At 38.3% G+C, this 20,095-nt stretch overlaps 2 protein-coding genes across 7 annotated transcripts in view; both read left to right on the top strand.

The window, feature by feature from the left end:
• Positions 1-12: 12 nt before the first annotated feature.
• Positions 13-8,860, top strand: LOC109546267 (KAT8 regulatory NSL complex subunit 1). Of its 2 annotated transcripts, XM_048668097.1 has the most exons (13): positions 13-102; positions 411-2,620; positions 3,910-4,127; positions 4,187-4,353; positions 4,436-4,640; positions 4,696-4,896; positions 4,955-5,172; positions 5,266-5,405; positions 5,483-5,567; positions 5,625-5,987; positions 6,043-6,232; positions 6,290-6,434; positions 6,528-8,860. In XM_048668097.1, the coding sequence occupies exons 2-12, from the start codon at positions 1,368-1,370 to the stop codon at positions 6,418-6,420; spliced, it is 3,171 nt and encodes a 1,056-aa protein (XP_048524054.1). In that variant the 5' UTR covers positions 13-102; positions 411-1,367; the 3' UTR covers positions 6,421-6,434; positions 6,528-8,860. The 2 variants fall into 2 exon arrangements, with proteins under 2 accessions (XP_048524054.1, XP_019772730.2); XM_019917171.2 differs by lacking the exon at positions 13-102 and having other exon boundaries at positions 148-2,620.
• A 2,374-nt stretch (positions 8,861-11,234) lies between these two features.
• LOC109546270 (putative protein kinase C delta type homolog) overlaps positions 11,235-20,095 on the top strand; it is a 33,763-nt gene continuing 24,902 nt past the window's right edge. The window contains exons 1-8 of one of the 5 annotated variants that reach the window (XM_019917182.2): positions 11,235-11,515; positions 14,825-14,951; positions 15,052-15,203; positions 15,804-16,012; positions 16,688-16,803; positions 16,869-16,954; positions 17,030-17,173; positions 17,481-17,610. In XM_019917182.2, the coding sequence (XP_019772741.2) occupies positions 15,069-15,203; positions 15,804-16,012; positions 16,688-16,803; positions 16,869-16,954; positions 17,030-17,173; positions 17,481-17,610 (820 nt within the window). In that variant the 5' untranslated portion in view covers positions 11,235-11,515; positions 14,825-14,951; positions 15,052-15,068. Of the gene's footprint in view, positions 11,516-14,824; positions 14,952-15,048; positions 15,204-15,803; positions 16,013-16,553; positions 16,629-16,687; positions 16,804-16,868; positions 16,955-17,029; positions 17,174-17,480; positions 17,611-20,095 lie in introns of those variants that run through there. The other 4 variants (XM_019917181.2, XM_019917183.2, XM_019917185.2 and 1 more) reach the window with 4 other exon arrangements.

The raw sequence follows: 20,095 nt of genomic DNA, 5'->3' as shown, positions 1-20,095 counted from the left end.
TAGGATAATTTTTCCGAAAAACTGTTTTTCTCTTGGGATTTCAGGCCATGGAGGCAACCGGCCCCAGGATTCAGCTCGTGGTTGGCTACAGAACGACAGCAGGTAATAGAACTCAACATTCACTAGTTAATAAATAGCGTCGGCGGTTTTGAGCTAAAACTTCCACAGCAGCTCCCCGGGGGGCTTTTCATGCTTTCGTTCAACACCAGGGAGGGTTTGCCCCTGTTTGAAAGTTGAGAAGCCTGCTGAGAAAATCTAAGTTTTCTTGGAATATCTGTAAAAGTTTTCAGTGCGTGATTTCGGGTTGAATTGTTTTGCGGGGTGTTGACGGGCTCAAAAGTATGGGTCTGGAAATGAGATTCATAGATAAAGACAAGCAAATGAGATGGGGGTTTGATTGTTGTTTTTAGAAACAGTGAGAAGCCGAGGTCAAGAAAAGTGAATTTGAATATCCCGCTTTGAGTGATGACAACCACTAGTTGATTGAGCAGTGGATAGTGGGCGCTGTAGAGGCGAGCCTGTTTAGATGGTTGGTTTGGGAATTTTTCTAGGCAAATAAAACGCCAAAGAAGAGACTTTGGACGACAGGAGGCGGCAAAAAATCGGGTTGCCACACCTCGGGAGTCATCCAGAAGACGGTTGGAGCCATAATCCAGACACTACGGGCTATTGATGTACGAAAATAGGCGATTCCGGCCAGCAAGTTGCGTTTGCTCTGTATCAGCAATCGTCGCGCGCCGCTCATGCCATTCCTTCAATGTAAAAAGCAAATGGACGAGTGCGTTGTTCGGCTGTTTTAAGGAAAGTCGCCATTGTTGTTCAATAAACACACGGAAGAGGAACAGTTAAAAGTCTGCCCATTTCCGGTGGTTGTTCGGTCCGATTGTCCCGCTTTCTAACGCGAAAAGTTTACGATTGTCGGGCGGATTGGCGTCCCGTAAAAGTGCAAAAAGTGGTGCAATGTTTGTTGTATGCGTATTTGTGCTTGGACTCCGTGCTCCGTAAAAACGCTTTCGCGTTTCGTAAGCTTCGCCTTGTCACGTGGGAGTGTTCCGTTTAAAATACCTGCTAGTTACGTGTGATTGGAAATGTGCTGTTCGACTGGAAAATCAATTCGAGAAGATTCTCGTCCTTCTTCAGGACATCAGTGATGCATCGGGCACCCCCAAACACCTCATTTCCGCGGTTAACTTGTATGTTTTCGCTGTCTAATTTGCCGGCAAAACGTATTTACCGATCGAAAATAAACTGGTAGCGGCTGATATTGATGTTATTCCGCGTCGGATTATCGATCAAGTGCTCTTTTTTATGGTTTTTTAGCTTGTTTATATAGTAACATGATGAGTTTTGCGAAAAACACTGGATGAATGGGATTGCGTACAGCCTCGGTGAGGCGTCCCCATGTGGATGTCATGGCCCCAGCGCTTAAAGACACCGTCCAAGCCCAAAACTTTGATTTACCGCCCAAAAGTCATTTGGAACCGGCGTCGCCAATAAACAGTTTCGAAACAAGCAAATTCCCGCCTGCTGCCGCGGCTGAAAAAAATAGCAGTAAACCGGCCAGTCCCTTGAACACTGATGATCTGAGCACCAGTTTGGAGGCCCTCAATTCGGATTCTGATTCCTGCCCCAAAACTGCAGTACTTGATCGCTACTTGTCCAGTTTCAACGGGGCCTCGGACAATTGTTTTACTGAGAATAACATGAGTCTGAGCTCCTCACCTATGGGTGACTCCGACGATAAAATGGGCCTCCAGAAATCTGAACTGACTGTAAGTAATGTGAACAAGAATAGTCGAAACTCCAGTGACGTGGATCAGCTTTTCAATGCCAATCTGGAAGCGAATGTTGAGGATATTATGCAACAGGTAATCAAGTCCATCGAGAACAGCGACCAGCTGAATAATTCCTCCACTGACCTCACTGAGGTGCTCGACATCAACATCGATAAGGAGCTTTTGGAGCATGTGGATAACATGATGAATATGGGCATTGATGATCAGCCAGATGATCTGGAAACTGCCCAGAAGATGAAAGAGACCCAAGCAAATGAGCAGCTCACCGACCTCAAAGGCAAGCATTGGCGAATAGAGCGGAGGCTTGATTTTCTTAAGCGGCGCTGCCTTAAGCTACAAAGCCGACTGATGGGCAGGCACATAAGCGCTGAAGTTGTGGGCGTTTTCGAACATGTCCATCGCACAATTAAAAAACCAAAAGACCACAATGACACCTTGAACTCCTTCGGGGCATCCTGCAATGACTCAGCGGACAAGCTCAAGCCACTTACCGCACTATCGGCTAAGCAATTGGTCAAGAAGCTGGAAATGGCTAAATCTCTACAAGCCAACGCGTTCGCCAGGCAGAAGAATGTACCCAAATACTTCGGATCGGGCTCAATTGAAGCTTCACTATTTAGGAACAGTACCAGTGGTCAAGTGAACATTCCCCAGTGGACAGCGGATAATAAACAGGAACTGAGGAAAGTGACTGATCAACTTAAGGTGCAACTGCATCTACTACAAGATCAATTAGATTCGGAAGCAACTGAGAGCAGTTCGGGTGGGGAAAGTTGTGACGAGTTTCAAACCTACAACAATCCTCACCAACAGTACCTTACCATGTAAGTATGCACTTCCAGCAGAGACTTGTAGAGCATATAACGATTAATTTTTGTGTCATTTAAATAACGACTAGAGAGTCGTTATTTAAATGAGAGAAAGAGCTTTTCCAAATATTTATTTGGGGTTTTGCCTTAGCATTTATGGTCTTTTGGAAGACGGCAATTACCAACGTTCTTTGCCATGACTTAAGTAATGAGTGCCTTTTTTATAAACAACAAATTTCCTACTGTTCGATTAGCGGTCAAGTAAATATAGCCACAGCATTGTTAAGAGGAGATTCCAATCTCAATATGTTTTACATATTTACGTCCTTCCTAAAAGTTGCATGTTTTCGACTTCATGTATTTAAATCAAAATCTATGTTCCGATAAAACGTCTCCTATTACATCCCGCGATATCAATAAACGCACATATCGCATTTTCCTCTTCGCTAATGAGAATTAAGCTATCGCCGCGTATTATTAATTTGAAACATTTTAAAAAATTACTCGTTCAAACAAGTTAGATTCGTTTTGTAATGGAATTATTGAACGTTATTCTTTCCGTCACTAATTTCGATAGCGATTCAGCAATATTTTTCTAAAGGTAGATCTACAAATCAGTATTTTAGCAATTGATGAAATAATACATTTCGTAGTTAGTCACACAGGAATGTTTCGGTTGCAAATATCTTCAACAGCATATCTTGGAGGCAAGAAAGCTAGAAAACAATTTGTTAAAAAGTTATGGATTTTTCGAGTTGAAAACCAACAGAAAACGATTTTAAAGAGTAAATGTTAAGCTTCCCAGCTGCCAAATCTCAGAGCCGAGAAAACGCTGATATAAATTAACTAATTGAGAAAATGAGTGCCCTACCAGCAGCCACAGAGACAAATCCGGATTGTGATCTATCCGCGAAAAGTTGATGATGGTGATCACACTACAATCTTGACGATTAGTCAGGATTTTTTTTTATCAAATTATCGTCTGGTCGATTCAGTTTAAAACGTTTAGGATGCTCTAGTATTCAAAATCGACTTTTTGTTTACGTATTCCATAATGTATGGTGGCTGATATGAGATAATAATTAATACACGATAAAAATGTAGTTATTTCAAGACCAATTGTATTGTACCTATGACATGACTAATAGGTGCCCAATCTCGCTCCTATAAAATGTTTTTAATTTGCTCGCTTGCGAATGATACGAAATATGCGTTATGTTCCGATTTCGAATCATTTGGATCATCCTAAAAGTATGCTTTGCGTGTGTGTTTCAAAACTATTAAACGTTTGTTGTTCGTTTCAGACAAAAGCGGGCCCTCTGGAAATACTCTACGGAGAGGGCATCAATTGCAGCCCGATGGACTTGGCTGCAATCACAGATTTCCGACCTGGAATATAGAATCAGACAGCATGCCGAGTTGAATAAGAGGCTTACAACTGTGAAAGGAGTGATAGAGTTGGGCGAGGTTGTCATTCGGCCCAAACCTGTGCAATCGCAGCCTGAGATTGCTGGACATCATGGTAGAGAACTTCCTTGAAAAACGCTTTTAGAGCCTAAGATTTTGCTTTATTCCAACCAGATTACGGAGCTTCTCCGGTCGAAAGTACAAATGTTTCCATGCCATTGAATGGATATGTTGGACAGCTTCCAGGCGCGACTGGATCGAAATCATCTGATGATGATGACTGCCAATATTGCGCAAGGACGAGACCCTTGGTCAACTTTAAGAAAAGGCGACTGCTACAGGTGAGATTTAAAAAAATCGTTTACAGTTTTTCAGTGCTTTGTCCTTGCGATTCTTCTACTTCAACAAACCTGTTATTTGCAGATTGGTGGTTTACATGCCGTTTCTAAGAATGCAGCGCGTCCGAGTACAGTTAGGTGCAACTGCATGGTACTGAAAAACCCATGTGCACTTTGCACGGGACGAGCAGATCCTACCCATCCGCGAGACTCTACAGACACTTTGGGAAGTGCTGAAAAAGTCGTCTTATTGGATCCTTGTTACCACCGAGTACTATCGGCACCGGAAGGTATTATCACTTACACTCCTTTTCCCGGACTTCTCTCACGTTTCGTGATTTTCAGATATCTCGCAAACCCTACATTTTGAAGCCATCATGAAGATGAACGAGTGGCAACAAAGAAGTATCAAAATGAAAACGATAAAGGTATTACACAAACCTGAAAGAATGGAACCCAGATCTTACGAACACCGGACGAAGAAGCTGGAGCACCGGAAAAAGTACAGCCGGTTGAAGTCTAGCACCGCAGCTGCTTTGTCAGAGAGTAAGTCCACTGGTCAGCGTCTGGAACTGCGGCTTAATTCACAAATTGTTTTTGCTAGAAATTAAGAAGAAATTGCGAGGCAGGAGAGCAGCGGGTCGACAAACCAAGCTGAATAAGCGACACAGCTTAGTTCCGGATACCGAAACGGGTGGATCAGAGGATGCTGAAGTGGAAGCAACTATTGGAAAAGGATCTCAGGTGCTTGCAGTAAATGCGTCGCAAACTAGACCCACTCCGTTTGACTCACCGGGAGGCTCGCCTCTACTGCAAATGCAGGTAGGTAAACGTGACAACCCACACTCCCCAATAATTCGGGTTATTTATGTTCTTTTTGACCGTTTGACTAACGTACTTTTTCTTGATTTTCAGTCGATATCAGGCTACAAGCAGAACAATCGCAACAACCGGGCCGCCGACTCATACGATATCGACAATATTGTGATACCCTACAGTGTAGCGGCAGCCACACGAGTTGAGAAGCTTCAATACAAAGAAATTCTAACACCTAAGTAAGTGTTCTCTCTTCATTCTATGTGTCTATTTTTATTTCAAGGCCAGTACTTTAATTATTTGTTCTTAATTACAGATGGAGGATAGCGGAAGAAGAGTTGTTTGCGAAATCTGATATTAAAAGCAATGGAAGTGTGGCTGATTTTATGGAGGAGAACGACGTAAGTCCAGTAGCTTTTCGAAATATCCTTACTGACGAAACTTCGCGTTAATTTTAGACTGAAGATCTTTCTGAAGAAGCTGTGATAGCTCGTCATGACCGTTGCGAGCACGACGAGAAGAAGCGCTTTTTGAGTTATTTGAAATTTCCGTTGGGTGTTGGCCGGCCGCGATCACATAAGAGGAACGACAGCATGGCGGAATCATCGGGAGCAAATACGCCTGATCCAGCCAGTCCACGTCCTGAAGGCGCAAAAACTGGATCCGATGTTCCACTTCCTCTAATGGCCTCTCCTCCTCCAACGCCTGTGCCTGGAAACGAAGACGTATTGCCTTCAATTGCCCTGATGCGAAGACGAACTACGTCTCAATCCAGGTTCAGGGAGGTCAAGGAAGAAGGACCACCAGTGGATTACGTGGAGGTAGATTTGGTCACAAACTGACAATTTTTCAATTGTTGAAATTTTTTTTTTGCAGCAACCGCCTTATGAGACTCGAAGTTTTCCCCTAGTTGACAAGGACTATGATAGTATGATCCAGGAAATGCCTGACGCTCATAGGGAGGTAAAAACCAATTATAGGGCGCAAGATACTGGAGATGATGTCATTGCAAAATCTGAGACTCAAGAATCCGTGGACAGTGAATCTACGGAATCTGCCATAGAATGTAAGAATTATTGATGGTAGGGTTTTCGTTCAGTCCTAATATGATGGCTTCGTTTAGGTGAAGACGCAGTAATGGACTATGATGATGACATTTTTATGGAGGAGGATGAAGATGAGGAAGATCCCAACGATCCGGAATGGACAGATGTGGAGAAATCAAGCCAAAAAGATCGACATCATCGAAGGTAGACCAAATGTAGGAGGTAAGTAAACGTGTTGAAGTTTTTTCCAGTGAAAAGCCATGCAACAACTACGTAAATTGTTAATTAATGTTTTTGACAATGTATGAATTTCAGGTGTTAAATTTAACAGCCTCACATTCATGTACAGACCATTGACGTGCGATTGGAGATTTGCAGTTCAGTGTTTCTAAAGCGTTGTATCAAAGTCTGTTAAATGTACTAGTAGTTAACTATTTCATTAAAGTCTCTGCACTAATACGTAGCTCGGTTTTGAAAATTACAGAGTCTTACAGGTGCGACTTATTTTCAAATGCCTTGTACCAAGATGGTCGAATTTTCAAGCCCGACCTTTCGGTTAGTTTACAAGGTCAATCTGAAAACAATAATGTATTATTGTGTCATTGTGACCAGCAACTCTGTGATTAACATTTAAGTTTCCTAGGTCTAGAATTTGTTGAGTTTGGTAAATGTTTGAGAATACAACTTATGCATGGTTAACACACAGCAAATACGCGTCGTTTCTGCTAAAGTGAGCGTAAACCAAAATACGGGTAGATGCTTTATCATGATATTTTTCTAGGTTTTCATAGTCGTGATCCTTGTAAATGAGGGAAATTCGTTGTTCATCTGAATTTAATTCGAATTAACTCGTCAATTAAAAACTTTACAAATAAGCGCTTGTCGGCTCTCTTCTCCTATTTGGTCGCACTCGTGCTTGACTTGAATGTGTTTAGTTGAATTGGATTAAATTACAAAAATGGTGTATTTGTTAAATGAAACTGCTCGCAAATGGTGATGATCTCAAAGCTTTACCAATTCTCCAAATTGTATCTTTCGCTCTATTTTGTACATATTATATAAATTGTTTTAGTAGTTTAATCATTGTAATATTTAGTTCAGTAAGTATTGTGTTCAGTTTCGTTATGTTTTATGGAATATGTCAATGTCGATTATTAATGCATAACTAAAATACTTATTCAGTTCTTTTCATTACTGGAATCTGAATTTAAAGGTTTTCGAATGCGAACTAACAACATTGGCTGGTTGGATCGACATGGCATATTTGTAGCGTACCGGGGTTTATCGGATATGGTACTTTGATATTTTTTTACATGCGCTGAGAGTAAGCAAATCAAGTCTGATAAGTTGGGATTCGAACCTGACCCTTTGGCTTTAACGGAAATTCAACTGTAGTGCCCATGCCTTGATTGACACTGTCCGTACATATTCAAATCACTGCTTTTGCCTGGTTTAATATGTGCTCAACTTTAAGCATACATTTCGCATGTTTCATATAGCTGCTCGAATACCCTTTTCTAAAATTCACTTGATTTGACGCTTAGAAATGGCTCTACTGAAATTGAACGGAATGTTTAAAAAATTACATTTCTCTCTCAGAGTTTCTGGATAATGCATCTAGCCGTTGAGGCAAACAAATTTTAAATGACACCCACTCAATGAAGAATGAATAAAAAACATTACAATTTTTAAACATTTTAGTAGTTTTTAGTTAGGAGTTTGGGGTATTTTTTCTTGTTTATTAATGCAACCATTCCAGTGGTTTCTAACTTTTAATAAGTTACACATCACATGTTTCTGTCGGGATCGATTATGTTTTTGTATTATGTTGTTTTGCAGCTTCTGTTATTTGAATATGTTTATGTAGAATTACTATCGTTTCATCACGTCAACAAACCCTTGAAAAGATAAATCTTTTCGGGATGTTGGTATTAAGTTGATTTTTTCTATTTGCCGACATTCTTAAGCTGAATGGAAAATATTTAGAAATGCCGTAAACTATGTTGCGCTGTTGTAAATTATTACTTAAGGAAAGTTGATATTTCGGCAGGCTATTGCATAGATGTTATTATCGGAGAAACTAGAGTACTGGGGTTGGAAATGTATCAAATCCAAATTCAACTGCCGTTTTATATTACGTTGGTGGAAAATAAACGATTTATGCTCAATCAGTTGTGCTTTCGCGTTTTGTCACTAATCGATTAAGGAAGCATTCCAAACCGCAGTCTCAACCCGTTGAAATTTCGACGATTCAATCTAAGGATTTGTACATTTTTATCAACGGGCCACTAAAGGAATTTTAGGACTGTTTCCCGGCCCGTAAAAATTCCATTTTCGACATAAATACTTGTTAGAAATGATCAATGTACTCTTTATAAGAGTTTACTGTAACATACTTAACAAATTAAACGCTATGATGGCAAGATTTCTGAAATATGTTTTGTACTAAAGTTATTCTCGAACAGTTATCAAATCAAAGTTATACATTTTAGTTGTACATATGACAAGAAAAACAAAAAAAAAGTGATAGATATAACATGAAGTGTATTTATTTTCAAACGCTTACGTAGGCAAAAGAAGGTTAACCTAAACTTAGCGGTACATTTTTTATAAGCAAGTATCTTGTAATGAATAAATAATTTGCCATTTATATGTTTTTTATCCTTTTTGTTTCAGGGGCAATTTTCCGCACTTTTTTGCACGCCTTTACCATTTGTAGACTCAAGTGTCTTATAGACTAAGAAAATTTCATGTTACGGGTTCCAGATTAGAAGTTTTGAAGCTATTTTTGAGTCAATTGCGAGCAAAAAATCAGAGTTGAGTGCGATTTTATTGAAATTTCGACGATTTTCAGACTCAAGTATCTCCTTTAGACTGTGGCTACTTTCTTTGTTGTTACTTTCTGCATAGAAGTGAGAAAATTTTTAAGTAGAGGGTGTAGTGTTCATTTTTTTTGGTCATTTTTACTAATTTGGGTTTGGTGCATTTCAATTAAATTTGTCACCATTTGCTGACTCAAGTGTTTTCTATAGACTCAAAATTTCACGTTGCAACCTGTTACATATGAGAAGGTACGAATTTTTGAATCAGAAGACGCATTAGTGGAGAAAACTTTTGAGTCAAGTTTTTATGCCAACTTTACCAAGTCGTTCAAAATCAGGGTTTTGGGATGATTTAGGCGATTTTTTTTTATTTTGAGATTCAAATGTCTTCTATAGACGGTGAAGGTTTCAGGAAGCTACTTGCTTTAAACTGAAAGTTAGGAATTTCTCAAGCAGAGTGTGCAGCTGTGTGGGCACGCTGATTTTTAGGCCAACTTGACCAAGTCGATAAAAATGGAAGACCGAAGAGATTTGGGCGTAATTTTGAGTAGTTTGAGACTCAACTATCTTCTACGGTCCCTGATCGTTTCAAGTTGATACTTGTGCTATATTCGAAGTAGCGACTTCAAGCGCCTTTGCGTGCAAACGCTCATTTGTATGCCAACATTAACCAGTCGACAAGAATCGAAGCCTTTCGGGATTTGAGTATAATTTTCAGAATTTTTAGATTCAGTCGTCTTTTATAGACGACGAAAATTTCAGGCCGTTACCTGTTCCAGATGAGAACTTACTAATTTTTGAATCAGGCGTTTGTGGAGAAAGAGCTGTTTTTGAGTCAACTTTTATGCCAACTTTTCCCAAGTCAGCGGTCAAAAGCAGGGTTTATGCACGATCCAGGCGAAATTTTCTGGATTTTGATATCCAACTGTTTTCTATAGACCGTGAAGGTTTCAGGAAGCTACTTGATTTAAATAGAAAGTTAGGAATTTTCAAGCAGAGGGCAGTTGTATGGGCACGCTGATTTTTAGGCCAACATTTAGCAAGTCCACAAAAATCGAGGACCGGAGAGATGTGGGCGTAATTTTGAGTAGGTTGAGACTCAACTGTCTTCTCCGGTTCCCGATAGTTTCACATTGATACTTGCGCTGGATTCGAAGTTAGAATTTTTTGAAATAAAGAGTGCTTTTGCATGAAAGCTCCCATTTTTATGCCAACATTTATCAAGTCGGCAAAAATCAAAGCCGGTGGCGATTTGAGCAGAATTTTCCAAATTTTTAGACTCAATCTTTCTACATGGACTACGAAAATTTCAGGCTGTTACCTGTTCTAGGTTAGAGGCTACGATTTTTTTAATGAGAGGGTGCATTTGTGGAGAAACAGTTGTTTTGGAGTTAACTTTGTCCAAGTCGGCAAAAATCGGGTTTAAGTGCGATTTCATTAAAATTTCGAGGATTTTCAGATTTAGGTATCTTCTATATATTGTGACACTTTCAAGGGGCTACTTGCTGCATTTTTTAGAAACAGAACTTTTTAAACTGCGGGTGCAGCTGCGTTTGTTATCGTCATTTTTTAACACCCCCCAAAAATTTGGATTCGGTGCGTTTTAAATAAATTTCTGACCATTAACAACCTCAAGTATCTTCTATAGACTATGAAAATTTCACGTGGTTACCTGTTCCAGATTAGAAGTTACAAATTTTTTAAGCAGAGGGTGCACTTTCGGGGCCATTTTTTTGGGAGTCAACAATTCCAAAATCTCAAAATTCATATATAGAGCATTAGAGCGCTGAGTAAAATCACATGAGCTGGCAATGTTTGAAAAATACTCAAATGCGCTCCAAATTCAAATCAGGACCAATTTTCTTGAGTTCGTTGGTTTTCTACTCGCTCTTAGCGATGAGGAGGTTCGAATACTCGAATTTTTCAAGTAGACCGCATTTTCAGTTATCGGTGTTGCATAACTGAAAATGGAGCGAACTTTAGCCGGAAAAATGAAATTTGGCTCATTTGCAGCTGGATGAGCAGGAGAAGAAAGACCACAAACGTATTAGATTCGGGGGAAAAACAACGCGAATAAATAAATGTCGAGATCCATGGCTCTGACAGTTATGGTTTGCGAGAGTTTCATTTAATATGTTTGAGAACGATTCGGGATCAACTAAAAATTCTAAAAATAAATACCAGACCAATCCGACATATAAACACATAGGCCGCATAGCTAAAGCGAAATGAACTTGGTGGAAACAGTAAATACTGATCGCTTACAAATCTAAAGTATTGCTAAAGTATTTTTGAGGGAAATTGTGAAGTCGCCATCGCTTTTCAAGTGCATTTCCACGGCCTCAGTTGGTGCCTTTCAAGTGTTAATGCTTTTCGATATGTTAAAAAGTGCCTGCCAGATTATTCGGATGTTCGGTTAATTGTGATTTCGATAATTCGGCTGTTATGAACGTTACAAGGCTTTTGCATGTTCGCAATACAGTGAGTAATATTTACAGTGCTAATTTTACTTTTTGGATGATGCTTTAGTTTCTACCCTTGAGCCTTACAACAACTGTAAAATGCGTATTTTTGCAAAAGCTAAGCAGATTATTTTGGGAAAATTGCAAAGACAGCCTTTCCGTTTTTAAAGATGAAGATATTAAAGTTCTTGCAAGCATTTTCAGCTTGATCGTAGCTTGAATTTAATTCTGAAAGTGTAACACGAACAAGACGCTAATTTTTTGAGGCAAAATACATCAGACTCTTGATGCTTCCACGGCAAGCCACTATAAATTTGCGATCTGTTCAGTTTTGTTTTTCATTAATATGAAACATTTTCCTCAAAAAAAGCGAAGAGAAGAGTAAAACTCGCCTTTATAATGTTAACTACTTTGCCTCGAGCCCGTCAACGCACACATTTTTCAATGGAAAATTAATTTCCTGATGAGTGATAGGAATGTGAACGAAACACTTCTTAATTGTCTTATTATCAATCGACGTTCCTGTTCATTCAGTGGTTTATGTTGGCAAAACGCCTGGATTTTGAGCAATATCTTAATGACTATGCGATAAAAAATCTATCTATCGGTGTGGGAAGATCTAGCAGGCAGTTTCAAGGGTAAAGTTCCATTGGGTAAAACACTGGAACCATGACTAATTTCGACTTTGATTCGATTTTTCCATGATTTGCATCTGGATTTATGCCTTCATAGCAGTGTGTTGTTTTAAATTTTGGGTTGACTGGTTCTCTAATCTCTGCTAAATCCAGTTTCCAGATCTTCTGTTCCTAGAAGAAGAATAATGGAAATTTGCAAAGTCAATCGACGAAGGGGCTAAGTTTTAAGGAATTAATTCGTACCTAATAGAGCGCGCAAAATTTTCCGTTGCAAACATAGATTTTTTAAATTGCACAAACAAATTGCTTAACAACATTTAAATTTCCATCGCGTTTTATGAGGTTAATTGGGTGGCGATATATTGATGATATTTTCAATTATATTCATTTTATAATCATGAGGAACAAAATCTTTCGACGAATATCTGAGCAATAAGAGAAACAACAATTAAATTCACTAATGAAAAGAATGAAACATTTAAATTTGTAATAAAAACATTAATATTTAAATGTATTTACTTAATAATTAAATGAAACAATTAATTAATTTTTTTTCAAACAATAGTCTGTTTGATCCTACCGATTTATGCGGAAAGTTGAGCTATTGATAATTTTAATTGATTTTTACTTCTTGCAAAGGAAATAGTTCCGTATCGTTTGGCGCAAGGGCGGATCCATTCAATTCTCTATCCAACGATGCCAAAACGAATTCTCCGGCTCGACTGGTTCTTGAGAAACTTCGAAAAAAGCAGCGTCATGCTCAAGTGGATTTTGCAACTTAAAAAAAACCACGCAAATCTAAAACTTCCTGAATTCAAGCCTTTTTTGAGAAAACTGCCAACATTTCCCCATCCATGGTTCACTTTCTAAAAAGGCCATTTATTTCTGTCTAGAATGAGGTACACATGAGCGTTCTTGCGCATTTTGCCTCCGAGAAATGAGCAAAAATGGGACGAAAAACATGAAATTTGGGCATAATCTTGCACCGAAGTGTGTGATATTCAATTTTCGCTCTCTGGTTCAAAACTATTCGAATTTCCTCACTCACGTTGTTACTACTGAATCGAGTTTTCAATTCTCTATCCAACGATGCCAAAACGAATTCTGTGGCTCGAATGATTCTTGATAAACTTCGAGTAGAGGCCATTTAGTTATCTCTGGAATGATGTAAAAACGAGCTTTCTTGCTCATTTTGCTTCCGAGAAACATGCAAAACGGGACGGAAGACATGAAATTTTGCAAAAATCTTGCGCCACCCTTGCACAAAACGACGATAATTTTCCTAATTTTATAGATAACAGAAGACTGTATTTTTTCTACATAACCCCCCCCCCCTGACTTTAAAGCTGGATCCGCCCCTGGTTTGGCGTCCTTTTTTTGTAAAAAAACCTGAGATTCAACAGGCCATCGATACATCGCAATATTGGACTAATTTTTTTGCAGTGATTGAAAAAAAAAGATGCTCAAAATTCGCTTTTTCTCACTTAACTTAGCTTTGTGAAATCAACTCTAAAAGAATTCCCATTTCCGACTCTTTTCGAGATCCTAGTGGTAGCAAAGCTTTTCTTCGACACTCTGTATATGCACAGCTTAGTTCAGCTTGCAATAAACTGCCCAACGAAAATAATGTTACACGGCCGAACTTGCCCTAACTTTAGAACTGGATAATAACTGGCTGCTGAGAGCGATTTTAATTCTGTTTGAAGCGTTATCTAGCTGAGCTCTTTTTCTATCAGTGAGTGTTGTTGCAAAAATTCAGGACTGCAGGTGAAGTTTCTACAGGGTAGAAACTAAAACATTGCAAACTTTTGGAAAGTTCTGCAACCTCCCACTCTCCCAGTTGAACAAATAACACGTTCTTTTTTTCTGATTTCAACAGCCAGGGTATAAAGATAACTTTGATGTATCGAAGCAATTTTTGAATTTTCTGGTGTCTTTTATTTACAGGGTGGTCTCAAAAAAAATAAGTTTTTGGTCTTGAGGCGCTAAAATTTTTCTTCTTGGGCCGATTTTCAAAATTTAAACCCCACATCGATGCCAAAACTCCACAGTGAACTGGAAAAATAACATGTACAGGGTTGCATTAAAACTGTGCCAAAATGTGGGATGCTAGAAGACTTTCGATTAAAGCGAAGTTTACCTTCTAACAATGCGTCCATTCATGCAACCCTGTATATAGAATTTTTCGAATCTTTTGAAGTTCGGTAGAAAGTTTTCGCTTGAAAATGAGCTCTAAATTTAAAAAGTCCCACAGGAAAATTGTAATTATTGCAAGACCCAAAAGTAGATTTTTTAGATCATCCTGTAAATAAAAGTGATGCAGCGTGAAAAGAGCAGCGAAACATTCAAAATCCTTACTTGTGCAAACCAGGTTTATTTTTCTGCCTTTGGAGTTGAAATCCCAAACGTTTTTGGGTTCAACTGGCCGAATGCCACACTTTCAGAAATTTTGCATTGATTCAGTTTCCACCCTGTACAAATTTCATCTGCTCCACCTAATTCTTGAAAAAACACCAACTGGCACAAATAGAGTTGCACTAGAAAAGACCTCAAACAAATTAATATAATCATTTGCAGCAATGAAAGTTTATCCAGTTCCAAAGTACGGGCAAATTTGATGGAGCAAATTTTGTTTGTGTGGGCGGTTTAGAGATAAGAAAACAGAACAAATGAGCATAACTGAAACTTTTCAGTGTGAAGCCATTTTCAACACACCATGTATAAACTTCCTGGCTGAAACCATCCAGACTTCAATATGGATCAGCGTCTCTATTCCGGTTCTTCCACTCCAGGAAATGGCACTTTGGTAGTAAAGTTCGAGTAAATATTTTCAACTCATTTTCATATTAAAACACTTTTGTTGACTGAAAATTTCCCACTGATCATGCGATTATTTGAAAAAGTGCAATTTTCCTAGTAGAAGCAGCAACTGACAAAATGATGTTCACTGGAGGGTCTGTGAACAGACATAGGAAGAGTTCAAGCAGTGGTGGCGATAGACGGCAGGCGAACAATGAAAGGAAAAGACATACTCGGGCTCCTAGGTATCCAGAGGTAGCTGGATATAATGAGGTAAATTTCCCGGATTTTTTGGATCATTGTAAACACCCAAAGTAGGTTGCCGTTAATTACCATAACACTCGCTCACATGATATCCCATTATATGGCTCTAGATTAGCTTATATTAATTAACACAATTCGCATTGAAGTGAATTATGCTAATCTCTTAATAGTAGCATATTATCTAAGATAATTAAGATGTTAGTCGGCGAAGTTGGACACGTTTTTGGCACGTTCAAAACCTGCTTGCAACCGCCAACTATTCACGCTTAGAGGAGCAGGTAACAGCTATTCATATTTTCCTCTGGTTAAATGCATTATTCACTTTCGACTGGTTTACCTAAAAAAAAAACCTTCTCGATGTATTCAACTGCTTAACTGATCCGTCCTTTCATTACATCGGTCTAATTTTAGCTAAATTATCCTTTGCTTTTATCCTGTTTGGTTTTATGATAATACCGAGATTAACTTTGGAATGACACTGTTTAAGCAATGAGTAAATCCGCAGTTTGCTCTTCTACAAGCGAATTAATTCAAAATAAAACATCGCACTGAGTTCAGTTAGTTTCAGTGTCTTTAACGTTTGAATGATTTTTTTTCGGGATTTTTCAGAATCAAAGCAAATCTCGTTCGCCACGACACCAAACAATGGCCGCTAAAACGACGTCTGGAAACTTGGACAGTCCAGTGCCTTGTAGTCCAGGAGCAACGTCAATTACACCGCTAATGTCCAGTTTTTCCGTCGGGAGCGATGAGGATGAGTTTTCTTTGGCATTTGGTCGCGCCATCAATAGGAGGAGAGGAGCAGTCAAACATCAGAGGTTGGTTGGTTTAAATCTATTTTAGGTGGTTAAATTGGATCAGAAAGAAAAAATCAGATCAGAAATATTTTGAAGGTTCTTTCAATATTCCTATAAAGGGTGTGGATGTATTACATTCTTAGGTCTGCGAAAGTTTCTCGCAATTTTCCAGATATGCATGTTTTAAGAAATTAAATTTTTCTCGAAACAATTAGGATTTGTAATGACTTGAAACTTGGCCTTCTTTGAAGGTCTGCTATGCAGGAGAGAACATCACTTGGGCTATAAATTTATGGCCCACTTCGTCAAATTTTCCTCTGTTCGCCCTAAATGTGATTTGACTTCCCCCATTTCGCAAAACAAAATCTAGTGAATCACTTCTGGATCTTAGAACTAAGTTAAATTAAAATCATCTCTCTCTCGGCAAGTAATATGCGTGTTGTCATTCAGCAAATTGGCCGCTTACAAACCCAGCAGATCAGTCAATTAAGAGTCTGATTAAACCAGTTCGTTTCAGATTTGTGAAGTTGTAATCGGTCCTGAAAAATTGGGTACGTATGAATTTGTATTTGATCATTTTCCTGCCGATTTGCTGCGAAATGGATAAGCATGTGTGTAAATTGAAAAAGTTCGAAAGGTCTGCAGTGCGGTTTAATCTTGCAAGGGCGAGTGCAAATTTTTCTTGTTCATTTGCAGAGTGCATTCAGTCAAGGGGCATAAGTTTGTGGCCAAATTCTTCCGACAGCCCACTTTCTGTGCCTTTTGCAAGGATTTTTTGTGGGGATTTGGCAAACAAGGCTACCAGTGTCAGAGTGAGTACTAAAACTCGAAACTCAAGGTTTAAGCACGTGAAAAGTGATTTTTTTGCGGTTTTTAGGCTGTCAAACAGCAGTGCATAAAAAGTGCCACGACAAGCTCCTGGGCAAATGTTCTGGATCTGGAATCAACTCTGAAAGCACTATAGTAAGTACAAAATTACTATTAAAATAGCCGATTTTTGCCTGAAGAGCAGCGTCTTTCCCTACTAATTTTTAACAGTGTGGATTAGGAGAAAGCTCGATTAAACCGGCTTCTTTTGCTCCTGCGGCCGCTAGATGCCATCCTCATGCTATTTCAGATGGCAAAATAGCGTTTTTGGCAAGAACTGCTTTTGTCTGCAGCTTTCGCCAAAAATTAAATCAGGTAGTGGACTGGCACGAAAAGTAGAGCATTTTCTGCGCCAATTCTTAACAGTTTGGATTGGGAGAAAACGCAATTGAACAGGCTTCTTTTGAATCAATTGCTGGTAAAAATCCTGCTGCCGCTAGATGCCCCTCTCTTGCTCTATGCGATGTTAAAATAAAGTTTTTGTCCAAAATTGTTTTTTTTGGGATTTTCCCCAATAACTTGTTAATTGGTGTTTTTGTGTGCAAATCTTATTCGGTTTGAAGTTGAAGAACACGCCAAAGGAAACCAACTGCTTAGTATTTACCGATGATTTTTTCCTTAGTATCTGCGTGAGCGGTTTAAAATCGACGTTCCTCATCGCTTTAGAGTGCACAACTACATGTCTCCAACATTTTGCGATCATTGCGGCTCTTTACTCTATGGATTGTACAGGCAAGGCTTGAAATGCGACGGTAAGTCCCACAATTTCCATATAATATTGCTGGTGCAGAATTTTTCATCGTGCGGAATAGTTTGTCATTTATTTTACGTTTTCATCGCGATGAAACAGTTTATTTTAAAAATAATGCCACCTCGGAGGGATAAAATGCTGTTGAGATGTGAGGGAAATTGCTGAAAATTTACAGCACAAAACAGTGAAAAATTGAATTAAAGTTGACACATCTAGAGAGTTTAAAAGTGCACCAGTAGGGAGATAAAGCGTTGCAAAGGTGCAAAAGCCAATTTTTCGGGTTTTAAAACGAGCAGAAAAGACTTTGCCTTCTTTTAGTTATTTAAACCAGATTTTTTATATTTTCTGAGATGAGAATAGAAGAACAATCGAATGGCGCGATCATCAAAATTTTATTCAAATATACAGAGTGTTTCATAGTTAAAGTTACAAAAACTTATTTATTCAGGGATTGATGGAAAAAAAACTAATCAGTAGCTTAAAAACGCTTCAATCCATGTAAATTAAACTTCTATATATTATTTTAACAAAGTGTCTTCGATTATGGCAAATATTTTGCATTTATTCTAACTGAATATCAACAGTTCTCTGCTCTAGCAGAGCATGAAAAAAATCCAATTAATTCAATCTCAACAAATTTATTCAAATTAATATAATAAATATAAAATTAATTATAAACACAAATATGTTTTTATAAAGTGGAGAGTGTTAATCAGAGAGTATTTTAATGATATTCAATTTCCTTTAACAAAAATGGGTTATAATCGAAAAATAATACAAATGATGTCATAAAAAGACGGCGGGCCGCCCGTTAAAACCATAAATGTTTTCCTATTTTCGTTCGAGCTGAAGGGGAATATTTATTTTGTTTTCGGAAAAATGCACGGAATATATTAGAGCAATTTCACTTTAAAATATGCATTTAATGTAGAAACGACAGGACATCGGCATAGTGAAGAGACGCGAATATGAATTGCATGTACCTACTCGTCGCTTTTTTATTATTTCGATCAAGAGAATTTTCAATTTATTTGCACAGAATTTATTTATTTTAATAACGAGAGCTTTGCATCATTCATAGAGATAACTGCATATTTACAACTCGCATTTTTCGTTCCGGGAATTGCCTATCTACCTGCTTGGAGCCGGATTTTCGTGCACTCCAAATGGTAAATTTGGTTTGTTCTATCATCCACAATAGGTTCTTGCATATGCATAAAGCTGTTGTGGAATTCGACAAAATTTACTACATAAAGTTTCTTTTAATTTAGATTTAAAAAAAGCCTCTGCATTTCAAGTGTTAATTAGTATACTAACAGTTGCTATAGCTAGAACAAATTCAAGTTGTTAATAAAAAAATTTTGGAAAATCCTTTGGATGAAGATAGGCCTGAAAGCTCTGCAAAAAGTCCATGCGACAGCGACTTTGGGATAAAAGAACAAAGGAAGAAACTGATGCATGAACTCAGGAAATATATGCAGTAGTAGTACTCTTAACAATTAGAATTAATTCTGAAAAACTCACTGCTCTTCTGATGAAAATTTACAGAACAATACAAGGATTTAATTTTTTTGACGAAGAAATGTTTTTACGCCTTTAGTACGCGGAGAAGGAGAAATAGGAGAATATATTATTGATATGCTTTTGACCGTGTCCTGTTATAGGCAAGTCGCCGAATGCCTAAGCTTTGCAAACTGATTTCCAATAAATTATTGTTTGAGAACGGGGCTACCTAAGAAAATGCCTTATACACTACTGGAAAGAACGCATTTTCCTCTCTAAGTGTGAAAGAATGGATAGCAGTGGTACTTTTTGACAATTTTCGGTAATTTTTTATATTTACGCCTGCATGTAAACTGATTTTAAATAATTGATATGTCGAGAACAGGGTTACCTAAGAAAATGTCTGATACACTATTGGAAAGAACTCAATTTCCTCTATAAATATTGAAAAACGCGCGGCAGTGGCACTTGTTGACAATTTTTTCGATGTTTTATACTTAGGGTTGCATGTAAATCGCCGAATGTCCAAAGCTAATAAATTGATTTTCAATAATTTATTCGTCGAGAACGAAGCACCATAGAAACATTCCTGATAAATTGCAGGAAAGAACGTACTTTTATCTATAAGTGGTAAGAAACGCGCGGCCACATTTTTGCGATTTTTGCGATTTTTTACACCTACGGCTGAATTTAAGTCGCCGAATGTCAAAGAGTAGCAAATCGATTTAAAAAAAATTGCTTTGTGGAAAACGAGGCTACCTAGGAAAATTCCTGATGCACCGCTGGAAAAAACGAACGTTCCTCTATAAGCGTTAAAAAGAAACTTCCATGGAACTTTTTGACAATTTTTGAAAATTTTGCATACTTAATGCTGCATGTAAGTCGCCAAATGTCCAAACCTAATCAACTGATTTTAAATAATTTATATGTCGAGAACAGGACTGCCTAAGAAAATGCCTGATGCACTACTGGAAAGAACGCAA

This window comes from Dendroctonus ponderosae, unplaced genomic scaffold, assembly GCF_020466585.1.
Source record: "Dendroctonus ponderosae isolate FM_Combo_2020 unplaced genomic scaffold, Dpon_F_20191213v2 Dpon_F_20191213_7, whole genome shotgun sequence".
Classification (NCBI taxonomy): domain Eukaryota; kingdom Metazoa; phylum Arthropoda; class Insecta; order Coleoptera; family Curculionidae; genus Dendroctonus; species Dendroctonus ponderosae.
This window is presented reverse-complemented; position numbering and strand designations above follow the sequence as displayed.

Coding starts and splice junctions, on each gene's coding strand:
- LOC109546267 (XM_048668097.1), top strand. CDS start 1,368: ATGGGATTGCGTACAGCCTCGGTGAGGCGTCCCCATGTGGATGTCATG. Junction 4,641..4,695: donor AGTACTATCGGCACCGGAAG/GTATTATCACTT, acceptor CGTGATTTTCAG/ATATCTCGCAAACCCTACAT. Junction 5,406..5,482: donor AAAGAAATTCTAACACCTAA/GTAAGTGTTCTC, acceptor TCTTAATTACAG/ATGGAGGATAGCGGAAGAAG.